The sequence below is a fragment of the Pezoporus occidentalis genome, unplaced genomic scaffold (assembly GCF_034315485.1).
Source record: "Pezoporus occidentalis ecotype Australia unplaced genomic scaffold, CSIRO_AGI_Poc_V1 ctg23, whole genome shotgun sequence".
In the NCBI taxonomy this organism is placed as follows: domain Eukaryota; kingdom Metazoa; phylum Chordata; class Aves; order Psittaciformes; family Psittacidae; genus Pezoporus; species Pezoporus occidentalis.
In genome coordinates this window covers 1,975,141-1,988,629 of record NW_026914180.1, presented here as the reverse complement: position 1 = coordinate 1,988,629, position 13,489 = coordinate 1,975,141, and the positions used below count along the sequence as shown (strand labels likewise).

Here is a 13,489-nt window from a genome sequence, read left to right as displayed (position 1 = left end):
TACGCAGTTTCAGAGCTTGGACCATTGCCATTGAATGGCTGCACTACACGGGAATTCAGAGTCCTTTGAAGACTCAACTAATCGAATGGCAGAAGAAATGGCAGGCCTTAACAGAAGTCCTTAAAGATGATCTTTTGATATGATTGGATATAAGAATTTAGCAGGCATGCAGACTTTCAAATGCAAACTCTGAGATTTTGTTGAGGTGGAGAATGTGCTCGAGTAACACTGTTGGCATGGGCAGTGTGAGCTTTTGTACTACAAAATGCAGAGAATCACAGAATGGTTTGAGTTGGAGGGGACCTTAAAGCTCAGCCAGTTTCAACCCCCTGCCACAGGCATGGACACCTTCTGCTAGACCAAGTTGTTCCAAGCCCTGTCCAGCCTGGCCTTGAACACTGCCAGGGATGGGGGAGCCACAGCTTCTCTGGGCAACCTGTGCCAGGGCCTCACCACTCTTACAGGGAAGAGCTTTTGCCTCAGCTCTCATCTAAATCTGCCCTCTGTCAGTTTAAAGCCATTCCCCCTTCTCCTGTCCTTGTGTGTCCTTGTAAAAAGCCCCTCTCCAGATTTCTTTTTGGCCTCTTCACGTACTGGAAGCTGCTGTGTTAAGGTTTCCAAGCAGCCTCATCTTCTCCAGGCTGAACAAGCCCAGCTCTCTCAGCCTGTCGCCATAGGAGAGCTGCTCCAGCCCTCAGAGTATCTTTGGCCTCCTCTGGACTCACTGCAACAGGTCCATGTCTTTCTTCTGCTGGCTTATCTTGGGAGCCCCTCAATGGAGTACTGAAGGCTCTCATGAGAGCGGAAGATAGAGGAACAATCCTCTCCCTTGAGCTGCTGGTGACGCAGCCCAGGAAATGGTTGGTTTCTGGGCTGCAAGCACCCACTGATGGCTCATGGTGAGCTTCTTGTCAACCAGCACCTCCAAGTCCTTTTTTTGTAGAATTGTGCTATCTGTAAAAGTCCTGAAGGCAAGACCAGGAGGGTCCCCTACCCAGCACTGAGGAGTTGATATGAGTCACAGCTCACCAGGACATGGGGAACAGAGTGAAAAGAGTTCACCAGAATCATAGGAAAGGCCACTGCTTTGTAGAAGTTTTCAAGTTCCTAATGGAAGGGAGTTGTAAATGTAGTATTTAGTGCTCTAACCTGTCTCCCAGAAAATTGTCTATGACAGGCAATCTCTTTTCGGGTGGGGTAGTGCTGAAAGCCAGGCTCAAGAGGTGCATCTGAAGTGCAAGAATCATTCTGGGAAGAACCACTTGAAGCATTTAGCATTAACTTCTAGAAACAGTAAAAAAACTACTCAAAGAGTAGCAGGAGATAATAACATAGTTCTACCTCATTGCCAAATGTTGGGAAAATGAGGGACTTGGGATTTATTAGTTTGAAGGTCCATTAGTTTGAGGGGTGGGAGAGTGGCAGCTGGGGGAGCATGTATGTGCTTCTCAGTCAGGCTGGAGCAGAGCACTGGATTGCTGCATGAAGAACAACCAGCTCCATGGCTCAGATCCTGCAAGAGTCAACCCATTGATCTGAGAGCTGCTGCCTCAGGAGGCAGGGATTTAGCCAAGGTGAATTAGCATGAAGGTGCCAAGGAAGGGGAGAGGATGTGTTCGTCAAAGGTGAAGGCTTAGACTGACTGCTAAGTCATGAATCCAGTTACTCCACACTTTGGCCATGCATCACACCAAAGTATTACTTTTTCTTTCACAGATGGTCCCATTTGATTCAAACTTTATCCCTAGAAGCTTCTTGAACTTGACATGCAGCGTAAGTCTTTAAGCACATGACCTTATTCTGGTAGGTGTGTGCTCCCAATGAGAGCCAGGTGGAGTCACCACCCTGCTAGACAGCAGGACTGTTAAAATACACACACACTTAAGCCATCGAGGAAGTGATTGACTGAAATTGTTTCCTGTACTATGGGGTGGAGGTTTTTCTGTAAGCAGCTGTGCAAACATCATGCAGATCAGAGGTGCTGGTTAGAGACTGGGTGGGATACATCCCATCTCTCCCTGAAGAATATTGTGATGCCATCATTCGCATGGGATTATGAATGCTGTGTTACTTTTTGTAGCTTAGAAAGGTAACGTAAACCAAAACCTTCCTTTTAAGGTGCTGTTATGACAGAACCAATGCAAATTAGTGTTTGCTTAAGGCAAAAGCAAAGAGGGAGGATGTGAGGATGTTAGTGGCAATGCCCAGGAAGCTGAACACAGATTAACACAGTAAAATCAAATGCAGCAAGTAACCTCTAACTGCTTTCACTTCACCGGAGGCAGCAGTACCTAGATGTCTGAATTGCTTGGAGGTGAAAACATTTGCCTGGTTATGGGAGAAGACGGAGAATGGGAAGGGTGATGAAGGGAATGATGAATTAAGGGCTTCTCCCTGGGAAGCTGCCTCAACTGCTTTCCATTTCTGCTAAACCCACAGTGCCGCAGCACAGGGGTGTGGGCAGAACGGGTCTGCTGCTTCCCCAGTTAGCGCTGGAAACCAAGACATTCAAATCAGCTTTCTCACTTCAGTATCCACCAGTAAACGAGTACTTTCTACTTGTCTTTGTTTCAGCAGAGATGTATCTTCAAGCAGCTCAAAAGCTAACATACAACTTCCCAAGAGAAAAGGAATTTGATGAGAGAGAAACAGCTCATTTTGCATTTAAACGATAAAGGCACAGGTTAGAATACAACATGCTGCTGCTAGAGGTTTAATGCTAGGTCCATGACCAAAGAATCAAATTTTCATGAACAGCTAAGACTCACCCCCTCTCCCCAGAGTCAGCTGACACGGAGCAGGGTGGATGCAGGTGTCCCAAAGCATTACACCATTTATTACTTTGCCATTTCAAATTTAGCGTAAGTTTTGACATTCTATGCTCTTAAATTTCCAAAGGGTGCTTATGGTACAGCAGCACTTAAATGAGCTACCACCAGCTTAGAAACACTCCTGGCAAAGGTGTAAGACTAGAAGCAGTCCTAAACAAACAACAACAAAAACCCAAAGAGAGCACCTAGATGTCTTCAGTCATCAGGCTCTGAGACCAAACAAACTTACCCATAGCTTCAATCACATTTATTTTTAGTGTTTGGCTGTTCACCCTTGTAGCAGGCAGTTGGGGAAAGAAAAGAGGAAAATCATCTTAGCAATATAGCAAAATGAAAATAATCTTTTTACTATTGAGTTTAAAATGTCTTCATTCTCCTACCAGAAGTTAGGACTTAATACATTCTTCTTTAAAGAAAAAGATATTTTGACCATCCTTTTCAGAACAACTGTATTTCAAGTGAAAACAGTATTTCAAACTAATGAGAGAGATGAGGAGATATAAAGGATGGATTTAATGTAAGGGCAGACTCCCCTGAAGATTGCTCTTGTGCTACACAAGCCTTTGGTTAAGCTGAGGTGTTCCAGGTAATCCCATGGGACACAGGCTTACTGTCCTGTGTCATGGAGTGGCATCAGCCTCATCACTCACTTCCCTGCCTCATCTCAGTAGAAACAGATTGCGACACAGGGTAGGGAAAAGGAAATTGGACAATATTGTGCTAAATAAGCATACTCCAACTTACATCTACCTTAAGCACCCACCTAACCTCGTACCCCATTCTCTTAATTTATGAAGGATTTTCACCACACTAACTGTACCAGCTCTAGTGAAGTTATTCCCAACTATCAACTTTAAAATTCCATTACGAATCACTCCCCTGAGGGGTATAAACCCACCCAGATTTCTGTTGTCATCCATTTTGTGTTTGCTATTACATTCAGAAGCTCTTTGGAGAAAAGTGCAAACAAAACAGCTATAAAAACCAATAGACCCAATAGACGTTGTTGCACGAATGTGTTCCCTCCCTGTGTCTTCAACTTAACGATTTGTATAAAAATAGCAATGGGTGAACAGAAAAGCACAACTAAAGAAAAGCTATTTCTGTCACTACAGAAACCACAACACATTCATGAAAAGGCTAATCACCCTGAAAACACAGACAACCACGTTTTTCACTTCAGTTTGTTTCAAAGAACCATGATGCTTCCCCCCACCTTTTCTTTTTAACTGTGAGACCAAACACATGATCTATGAAGAGCTGAAGTGAAGGACAGGCCCCATCAACCATGATTCTGTCCTCTCTATATGCTGCAACTGCAAACCACACAGTGCATCCTTTCCTGCAAAGGTATTGTAGAGATGGTACACAAATAACTGCTACAGCAAAGGGACTCTTAAACAAGGAAAGTAACAGTTTGCAGACTAATAAGTAGGAATCCCAGGGTAGGAAATGCCTTGAAAGGCACCAGAGCTGTCCCAGTGAGGTGTACCATTAGAAAAATCTTTCTTGCAAGTCAAAACCATCAATATTTTTAATGCCATCAATCATACTGAGAAAATCATCAATTGTCACTGTTCAGGCACGTGCAGGCAAATGTGACTTCAGGAACTTGACTTTTTGCCAGTCTCCAACTTGTTTCTGCATTAATTTCTCCATTAATTTGATTATTTTTGGACAGAGTTCCAAAATTTGAAGACAGATCAATCCATTAAAAAATAATTGGAAGAGATAACAGGATACGTACTTCATATGATTTCTTTCATAATACGTTAACAAAATAGAATGACTGTAATTTTTTCAGGATCAGAAAAATACTCCAAGCTGTAGTGTTACAGCACATGGCAGTCTGTAAACAAAACCAGCATCCACTTCACCTGTCATCTGGTATGCTTCTTTCTGTTCACATGCTGCTTCATCATCTGGTTACACCGGTGTAGTAGTTAAGGAATTCTTAATACTGTCGTGGAACCGTATAACTGCATCTTCAAAGGAACCAGTTTCTGCTGTTGTGTTTGAAGAGATTTCATGAGGAAGAGCTAAAGAAGGTAACGATGGAACTGAAGACAGCAGCTCATCCAACTCGGGCTGCTTGACTGAGCCTTCAGAACACATGGTTGTGTCTTCAGGGTCCAAAGCTGTGGCATTTTCTGGGAAATGGAAACAGATTGAAAAAAAAAACAAAACCAAACAAATAAACAAAACTTGTCAGTCTAATGTGCAGTGCCTCTGGTGCCCATACATCATGAGAAACCAGCTTGAATGAGACACCTCATACAGGCACATAACCAGACTCACAACTGTCAACTACATGGGCTGTGCTTACTCAGCTCTCCCCAAATTCAGAAAATCTGATGGTACAAGCAGGTTTTTAACAGGCCATGAACCATTTTGTCTGCTGTATTCCTAATGCTGGAGATTTGGGGTTTACCATTCCTAAGTCACCCCACCTTTTGAAAGGGAAAGGCATTCACAGTGTGAACAATTTCATTTTTTTCTTTTAATAGAAAAGTGTATTGGGTTTATATGGCAAAGTTTTTTTGGGGGAGGGCAGGGGGCTAAAGGGGTGGCTTCTATGAGAAGCTTCCCCTGTGTCCAACAGAGACAATGCCAGCTGGCTCCAAGATGGACCTGCTGCTGGTCAAGGCTGTGGCCTATCAGTGACAGTGATATCATCTCTGGGATACCTGCTGCAAGGCAGGAGATAGAGGATTTGGGAGTAAAGTTGAACTTGGGAAGAATGGAGGGGTGGGGAGGGGAGGTGTTTTAAGAATTTGGTTTGATTTCTCATTCTCTTACTCTGATTTTATTGGTAAGAAATTAAAATCAATTTCCCCAAGTAAAATCTATTTTGCCCATGACAGTAATTGCTGAGTGATCTCTCCCCGTCCTTATCTTGACCCATAAGCCTCTCATTATATTTTCTCTTCCCTGTTCACCTGAGGAAGGGAGTGTCAGAGTGGCTTTGATGGGCACCTGGCATCCAGCCAGGGTCAGCCCACCACAAAAAGTCACTATTAAGATGACTGCAATTTTTCTTTCACTTTACAGGGTGAAGGCAAGCCTGTGGTAAAAAAAAACCATATACACTGATTTTAGAAATACGTACTTTTAAGGTCAGTTTAATCTGGATCATCAACATTTTCATTTAAAGGCACAATATATAATCTTACCAAAAAAAAAATTATTTTTTGACCACTTCTAAACTTGATTTCTGCTACGTTTCCATCTCATTTTAGCCAATCCCCTTTCTGATTTTTCTTACAAGTGGCTGGTTTCCAAAAAGCATGATGCTGTGGAGCATGCATGAGTTGGTGCCACTCCAGAAATTAGGTCAGAGGCCCAAAGGAAATATTGAATACACTTACCAAAACAAGCAGAAGTGTCATTGTCTGACATTAACTTCTCAGTGCCTACTAAAGCATCTGCTGCTGGTGTGTTAAAGGAGGCAGATGAAGACATGTCGGACACTTTTAAGTTCGCGAGTTCAGGAAATGAATCAGACATATCTAGAAATCCTGAAGGAGAAAGCAAACATTATAGTACTGACTTAGACATAACACAAATTCAGACTGAAAAAGACATGTTATATCAGGACTGAAGTCACTGAAGTCCCCTCCCTGCTAAATACAAATGATTTTAACCTAGATATTAGCTGTCATCAGTGGAAAGATCCCTGCAGAATGTCAGCCTCAGTCAGGCTTCCAGTACCCAAATTCTACAGCTCTAAAATGCAGTGAAGTCAAAAACTTCAAGGAAAACCACCACCAATGCTCCTAGTTCCTCACATAAGTATCAGACTCAAGATGTTACTAGTTTACTTAGATGTCCTCTGAAGAACTGCTGAAAAAAAACACCTAAGGAAACATACCTGGATCCATAACTCTCTGGAGAGGGGGAGGAGGAGAAAGTGAGCTTTCTGGTGAATAACTACTCATTTCTTGATCTGCAGAATGATCCAAGTTCGTAAGTACTTCACAGTTGTCACTCTGAGAAGTAGGTGCCAATAAAGGAGTCTGGAATGACACAGTAAGAAGAAAAGCATCTTTTTGTATCTAAAGCTTCAGCTGAAAACGATCTTCCTATGAAAGCATTCTGCCTTGGTCTCCAAATACACCAATTCAGAGAACCTACGACTGCCAAACCACCGATCAGGGCATGTTCCAATGTAGTCTTTTAAAGCCAGTACGTTCAGAACAGTCCACTCTTAATTCTTGTAGGTGTATTTTATTTCCTAGTGAGCAGGATATTCTTCTAATTCTCATTGACTGACACAGTTGTAGTACGCAAGGCTTCAAAATGTGAAGAAAATATCTGGCAAAGATTTCTATCGGCCAACACTGGTGACCTGCCAGCTGCTCAGCATAAGCAGCTATCACTTTCTCTTCACATAACTGTTTCATTCAAGCAAAGTTGTATGCTGTACCCAAATATACTGCACTATAAATGTTCCAACAAGCAAAACACTTAGAAACTCCAGAGAACATGCCAAAAATATGAACTAATTTCTTACATACCTCTGTGTAGCCGTCAGTAGATGCTACAGGAGCTCCAGCTTCTGGCAAGGGTGAAGGTGGTTTGCTTTCTGGCTTTTTCTTGGCTATTGTAGACTGTGTTGGAATTCTGTGCAAGTAGCCATATCCAATACCACATCCTAAACTGGACATGGAAAGTAAAACAAGACTTGAAAAACAAAACTAGTAAGCATTTTAAATTCTGAGTCTCTAAAGAGTTTGAGTCTTTAATCTATAGCAAGAAATACCTACCTGCAAGAATCATTTTACTTACTTGCAGTACTCAAGGAGCACTCTGCATTTGACATTTTGACATACGTAAGTTAGCCTTCAGTTGATTATTTTTGTATCTTTACAAAATAGATAACCCGACTATGAGAATGTAGCTAGTGACTCTGATACTGGGGAAGTCAACACAAGTTTGGATCCAGAACATGCCTAATTCCTTGTTCTAAGATAGTTTGTGTTTTGTGTTCGGTTGTCGGGTTTTTTTGGAAAGATTAACAGTTTTGTTTGACAAGTGTAAGTAAACAAAGCTTAACTTGAAATTGACAAGCTGTAATCAACAGTAATAATACTCTTAGCAAGAGCCCATTTACAGTGAGTATATAACCTGTCATCAGCCAATGACTGTCCGGAGGGAGATCAGTACCTTCCTTCTCCACCCCAAGCTCCATTGGGAGTCACAACTACCTCTCGAATGGAATCTGCTTCAGTGTTATAAACCATCAGCTTCAGCGGCTTTCCCTCATGGGATTCAATCAGGGAAAAGAAATCCTCCGACTAAGAAAAAAAAGAAAGTAATGGTTGTTAAACTCAAATGCACAAGACAAGGAGCTGGAAGCAGCTTAGCATTTTAGGTAGTTATTTACTTCAACATGAAATATTACAACCCCAGAGACAGACTAAAACTCACTAGTACAGTTTGATCTTTAGGGGCAACTTTTTCTTTATTGTCACATTTAAAAAAAAGATAATGTTTACCTGACCCATGAAGCATCTGTCATAAACATCAACCTCCTAAAATCCCTAAACACAATCCCCACACATTCGATGTACACACCATTAGACTTATAAAAAAACATAAAATCCAGACCCTACAATATACACTTGGCAGGCACGACTGAAGAAACATGGGCCCTACCTCCTGAAGAATCTGATCAGATCCCACAACGTAGTCAGTGTATGGCTGTAGACCAGCTAGAGCTGCAGGAGATGCAGGTTCAACATCCTGTGAAAGAATAACATTGAGTCATATGTACTTGCAGAAGGATAAACTACCCCACTATTAAAAGCAAAAGCTAACCCCAAAACCAACTGAAGGACAGAACATTTTAATTATGGGACAAAACAGCAGTCCTGAAAAAGTCTACCCCTAGGTGTGACATCTTGCAAAAAATCCTGAATAAGAAAGACCAAGGTGCTACCAATTCAAAACGGGATCCTCTGAAGATGTTGAGAAGTTGTGCTTATTTAAACAATCAGAAACATAACAGTCTTTCCTACTCAGTTCTACTCTTTCAGCTATTCTTCTCGATCTTAAAATAGTTTTTTGGTGCTTTTTGTAACATTAATATTAATGCAGTTTAGCCAACACAGAGGCACCAATCAGGCCAGAATCTTTTTGCTTTTGCCACTGATTCTTCAATAGAGGATGAAAAAACCTTCTCCTCATCACACACTATTTGGTCCAGTTGGGATGGAGTTAATTTTGCTTTACAGTAACAGGCAATATTTAACAGTCATCCACTACTTTTCCCTATTCAGATAGCTCAGACAAAACTCCAAGACTACCACTGTGTGATTTCAGCATTGTACTTCCACATACATGTTAATTCTAAACATTACCCTTTAAAACAAGGTTGTATGAACACTGACAAGCCACCAACGAATTCTGTCTCACCAAAACATGCCACACATGTTCATTGGCTCCCTGGAAACTGCAGAACCTCACACTGGCTCCAAGAAGACCTTGTCCTCCCCACATGTTACTGGGGATCACCTCCACCTCTCTCATTTTCATTGTTTTGATATTATACACCTCCAGCTTCACTGCTTTTTCAGCATTTGCCTTCAGGAGATCTTTCAGCATATTGTTTTCCTTATTCTGTAGAGCACAAAATGAGAGATGATTAATATTATTTCTAGTGGCACCTGTCATACAGATGTCATGCCTGTGTCAGAATTTGAATACAAAGAACCAAAACTGTCGAAGTATAGGCTCTTTGCTTTAAAAATAGTCCCAGCAGTTCAATTTTTTTTCATTAGAAAGAAGCGCTGTCAGCTCACGTCCCTTTACATAAGCACTTACTACTACTCCATTTAATCACTTACATTCCTGCTCTTTGTAACTGCTATTAAATTATATCAGCAATATTAGATCTCAACTATGTAGCCTAACAATAAGCAGCAACATTGTTCTTCATGCTTCTGATCCCAGTCCTTATTCAATAACCCCTCACAGTCAGCGCATATTGGCTGCGAAGGGACAGGCTGTTTGTGAGTTGCTTAGAGAACTATCATTATTTCTGCCCTGTTAAAAGATTAAATGATCTTCCACCAAAACCTACCATTATAACAATCACTTTCAGAAGGAGCCTCCGCTAACAAAAGCAAGACAAACTTAATGAATTCAGCTCGTATGTACTTAGGGTGAAGCATACAGCCAAAGCTGCAAGCCTTTTAAACAAAAAACAAAAAAACAAAAAAAAACAAAAAAACAAAAAAACAATCAAACCAAAGCTCAATTCTTTTCTCATAACTCAACATAGAGGAACAGTGTTCTTAAAGTACAATCAGACAGGCTACGACTCTTTTCCATGCTTTATCAAATGTTGAAATGTTGAAACAAGTTTGCTTAAATAAATGTTGAGCTCTTACCATTGACTCACCAATTTGATATTCTTGTGGCAGAAAATACACATGAATGACTAATATCATAAACATGGTGTTAATCTGTTAAGGAGTTTGGGTGACTAAAGGCATAAATAAGGCTCTTTCCTCAAATCTGGATCCAGCCAGAGAAGAGATTTTGAACACTGCCAAGTTTCGCTTTATCTTTAAATGCCATATACAATGTCCAATATGAAAAGCTTTATTTACCGCAACAGCTTTGGCCTCTACGTTACAGCATTACAATGCCCGTATTTCATGCAAGTAAAAAAAAAGAAACAATAAAATCATTTGAGGCTTACAAGCCTAGTGTGTCCTATGGCAATTATGAAATCAAAGAAAGGTTCCAGTCCTCCTTGTTGAGCTGGGGAGTTTTCTTGAACCTGCAAAACATACATTTTAGGTTTACATTATGTTACAGTGTTAATATTTACACTTGATTCAATATTGACTTTAGAGCAGAACCACAGGTGAGATCACAGACTTTGGAAAGCAGTCCACAACTGTGAATTTGTTATTATAAGACTATGAACAATGAACGTCCAAATTAAGCTGTAAAAATCAGGTTTTGGACTCCACACAAGACACAAGTATTGCGATTCAGAGTGCACAGCACAGAATTATTAAACACTGAAGACTTTGGAGAAGAGCTTAGTTTCCAAAGTGCTGCTTCAGGATTTTCTTCCATGCTAGTAATAGCCTGAGAACACTGAGAGCCCCCAGTTACATCACAGCCATGTTTTACATAAATACAATTTACAGTTGGGTTCCCACAACTTACAGCACATTTGAATAGGAACACTTAAAAGAGTATGATACAAACACATGGCTAACCACAAGTACTGGTCAAGAAGATTGCTATCTCTTACAGAAGATTCATGAAGAGTTGCAACATCTCAATTTCATTATAACCAGGTTATTGTAAAATAGTGTAAGAAAGAAATATAGCGAATACCTATTAAAACGCACTCACACTGGGATAAAACCCACCAAAAGTTACATGGAGCTTGATATATGCAGAGTATATGAAAGCATACCCACTTCAAAGTATACTGACACAGCAACATATATCAAGGGAACCGCTGCTATCATGCTTACCAGTTTGTACTGCTTTCATCTTTACCTTTTGTTAATGCAACAGCACAGCCCTTAACCTGCAATACGTTTGACTTCCGAAAGCCACCCCACAATTTAAACACTAAGTTACAACCCATGCACCACCTAATCTAAAAGTACATTGCTAACAAACTTTAAACTGCTACCTCTCACATTTGGTCTTGTGCTACCCAGCTGCTGTTTATTTTTATCTCTAATAAAGTTGTATCAGTACTGGGGCTTTTGCTGGCATAACTGTCTATTCAGGTTACAAAATATACTTAAGTAACAGCACAATTATTTCAGCAAAAGCTTTTAAAGAAAATAAAAACCCCAAAACCACATAACACCTCATGCTTTATTTTTAACAGTCAAAACTGACCACTGTAACCACAACTGGAGTAGGAAGTATTAACTTACATCACAACCCTAGACTGCATCTAAAGCAAACAGCCAGCTTATGCTGAAACAAAAGTTTAAAAGGTTAAGAAAAGTTTACTCCAAATTCTAAATAACGTGCAAGAAGCCTTACAATGTAAATATCACGTAACAGGACATCAAGGATGAAAATGTATGCAAAAAGAAGTACACGGAAGCTATTACAGAGCTCATGACATAGCTGTTCAGGTATCTAAAAGCCATAGAGACTCCCATATGATGATGTAAGTTGCAAAAAACCCTACAGTATTTGGTCTTCAAAATGACACCTACCAGAATTTGTATGAATTCCATGTAGCAAAAAGAAATTACTTTGTCTCCTGCATACTGTAGGTGTCCAAAATCACCCTTCAGAAAACTCAGCAGTATGCTGCACTTAGCATGAAAGGAGGCTGCACTTTGTGACCAACAGTCACTTCATACGGAGCTAACCCAGTTAAGGAGACTGACAAAAGCGGAACCCCTAACAACAGTGGTAACCTATAAGCATATCTTGTGACACTGAGAACCACACACCACCGATGAAGTGGAAAGCAGCACGCTGGAAAAACGTTTCCGCTCTTATTCAGGGAGGAAGACCACCAACTAAATGAAGTGATGACGTCTGCAACAGCTGTTATCAGCAATCCTTCTGCCTACGTTTAAGCTCCAAGTTACGCATTTAAACCACTGTGCGTGCAGACAATCTGCCAGATGCAGGAGTTAGAGCAAATCTGCATCTCCATACAACGCCTGTGAGAAGCAGCCCCTCAGGAAAACACTGTCTGAAGCAGGAATCAGCCCCCAGCCAAGATGCTGTAAAGAACTGCAGAGAAATGAGTCAGATCTGCCAGTCAATGTAATCTGGAAGAGAGCGAGGCCGCAGAAAGGGCTATCCTGCTCTTAAACCATGCCAAGTTCCTCGAAAGCTGCACAAAAGGCTCCCCTCAACTGCCGCCAGCCAAGACACGGCAGGTCGAGGCTCTGAGCCTAGCGAAGCCGACAGGGCGGGTACCCATGGCCTCCGGGGCGGCACGGCCGCTCCTCCCCCGCCGTCGTGGCAGTTCCCTGGAAGGATCCGACAAGTGAGGGCCAGGGAGCCCGCGGCCGACAGGCCCCAGCCCAGCGCCCTCGCAGGGGGCTCGGCCTGCCTCGGCCGCCACAGACCGGAGGGGGAGAAACGGGACCCCGCGCGCCGCCGGTCCCGCCTCAGCGCCCGCCGCGAAGCCGCCCGCGGGCCCGGCGGCGGCCGCCTCACCCCGTGCACATGGAAGCCCTCGGCGCCGCCATCGGGAACCTCGGAGCTCGATCCCAGGCCCATGCCCGGCGCCGTGCTCACGGCCGCGGAGCGGAGGGCTCAGCCGGCGGCGGCAACGGCAACAGCAACGAACATCGCCCTCGACACCACCCCCTCAGCCGACGGCCTCGCAGGCCTGAGCAAGCGAGCGCCGAGCACAGCGCCCTCTACGGCGGAGGAAGATGGGAACTGAGCTCCGCTCTGCTGTCTGGCGTGACGCGGTGACGGGGCGGGGCCGGGGGAAGCCGGGGGGAAGCGGCCGGAGCTGTGCTGATGGCCGGCGTTGCGGTGGTGGGTGCTGAGGCGGGTTAGGTGGCAGCTGGTTTCCAGAGCCACCAGGCCGCAGCCGTCTTTCAGTTTAAAGCTGTTCCCCCTTGTCCTATCACTATCTGCCCTTGCAAAAAGCCCCTTTCCAGCTCTCCTGTCGGCCCTTTTAGGCTCTA

General features: G+C 42.7%; 1 protein-coding gene across 1 annotated transcript; it reads right to left on the bottom strand.

Annotated features, from left to right (window-relative positions):
• Window positions 1-3,063: 3,063 nt before the first annotated feature.
• Window positions 3,064-13,270, bottom strand: GORASP1 (golgi reassembly stacking protein 1). The gene is made up of 9 exons (XM_062621388.1): window positions 13,008-13,270; window positions 10,540-10,620; window positions 9,249-9,452; window positions 8,490-8,576; window positions 7,998-8,128; window positions 7,349-7,490; window positions 6,703-6,847; window positions 6,200-6,349; window positions 3,064-4,981 (listed from the first exon to the last, which is right to left on the bottom strand). The coding sequence occupies exons 1-9, from the start codon at window positions 13,068-13,070 to the stop codon at window positions 4,758-4,760; spliced, it is 1,227 nt and encodes a 408-aa protein (XP_062477372.1). The 5' UTR covers window positions 13,071-13,270; the 3' UTR covers window positions 3,064-4,757.
• Between the last annotated feature and the right edge of the window lie 219 nt (window positions 13,271-13,489).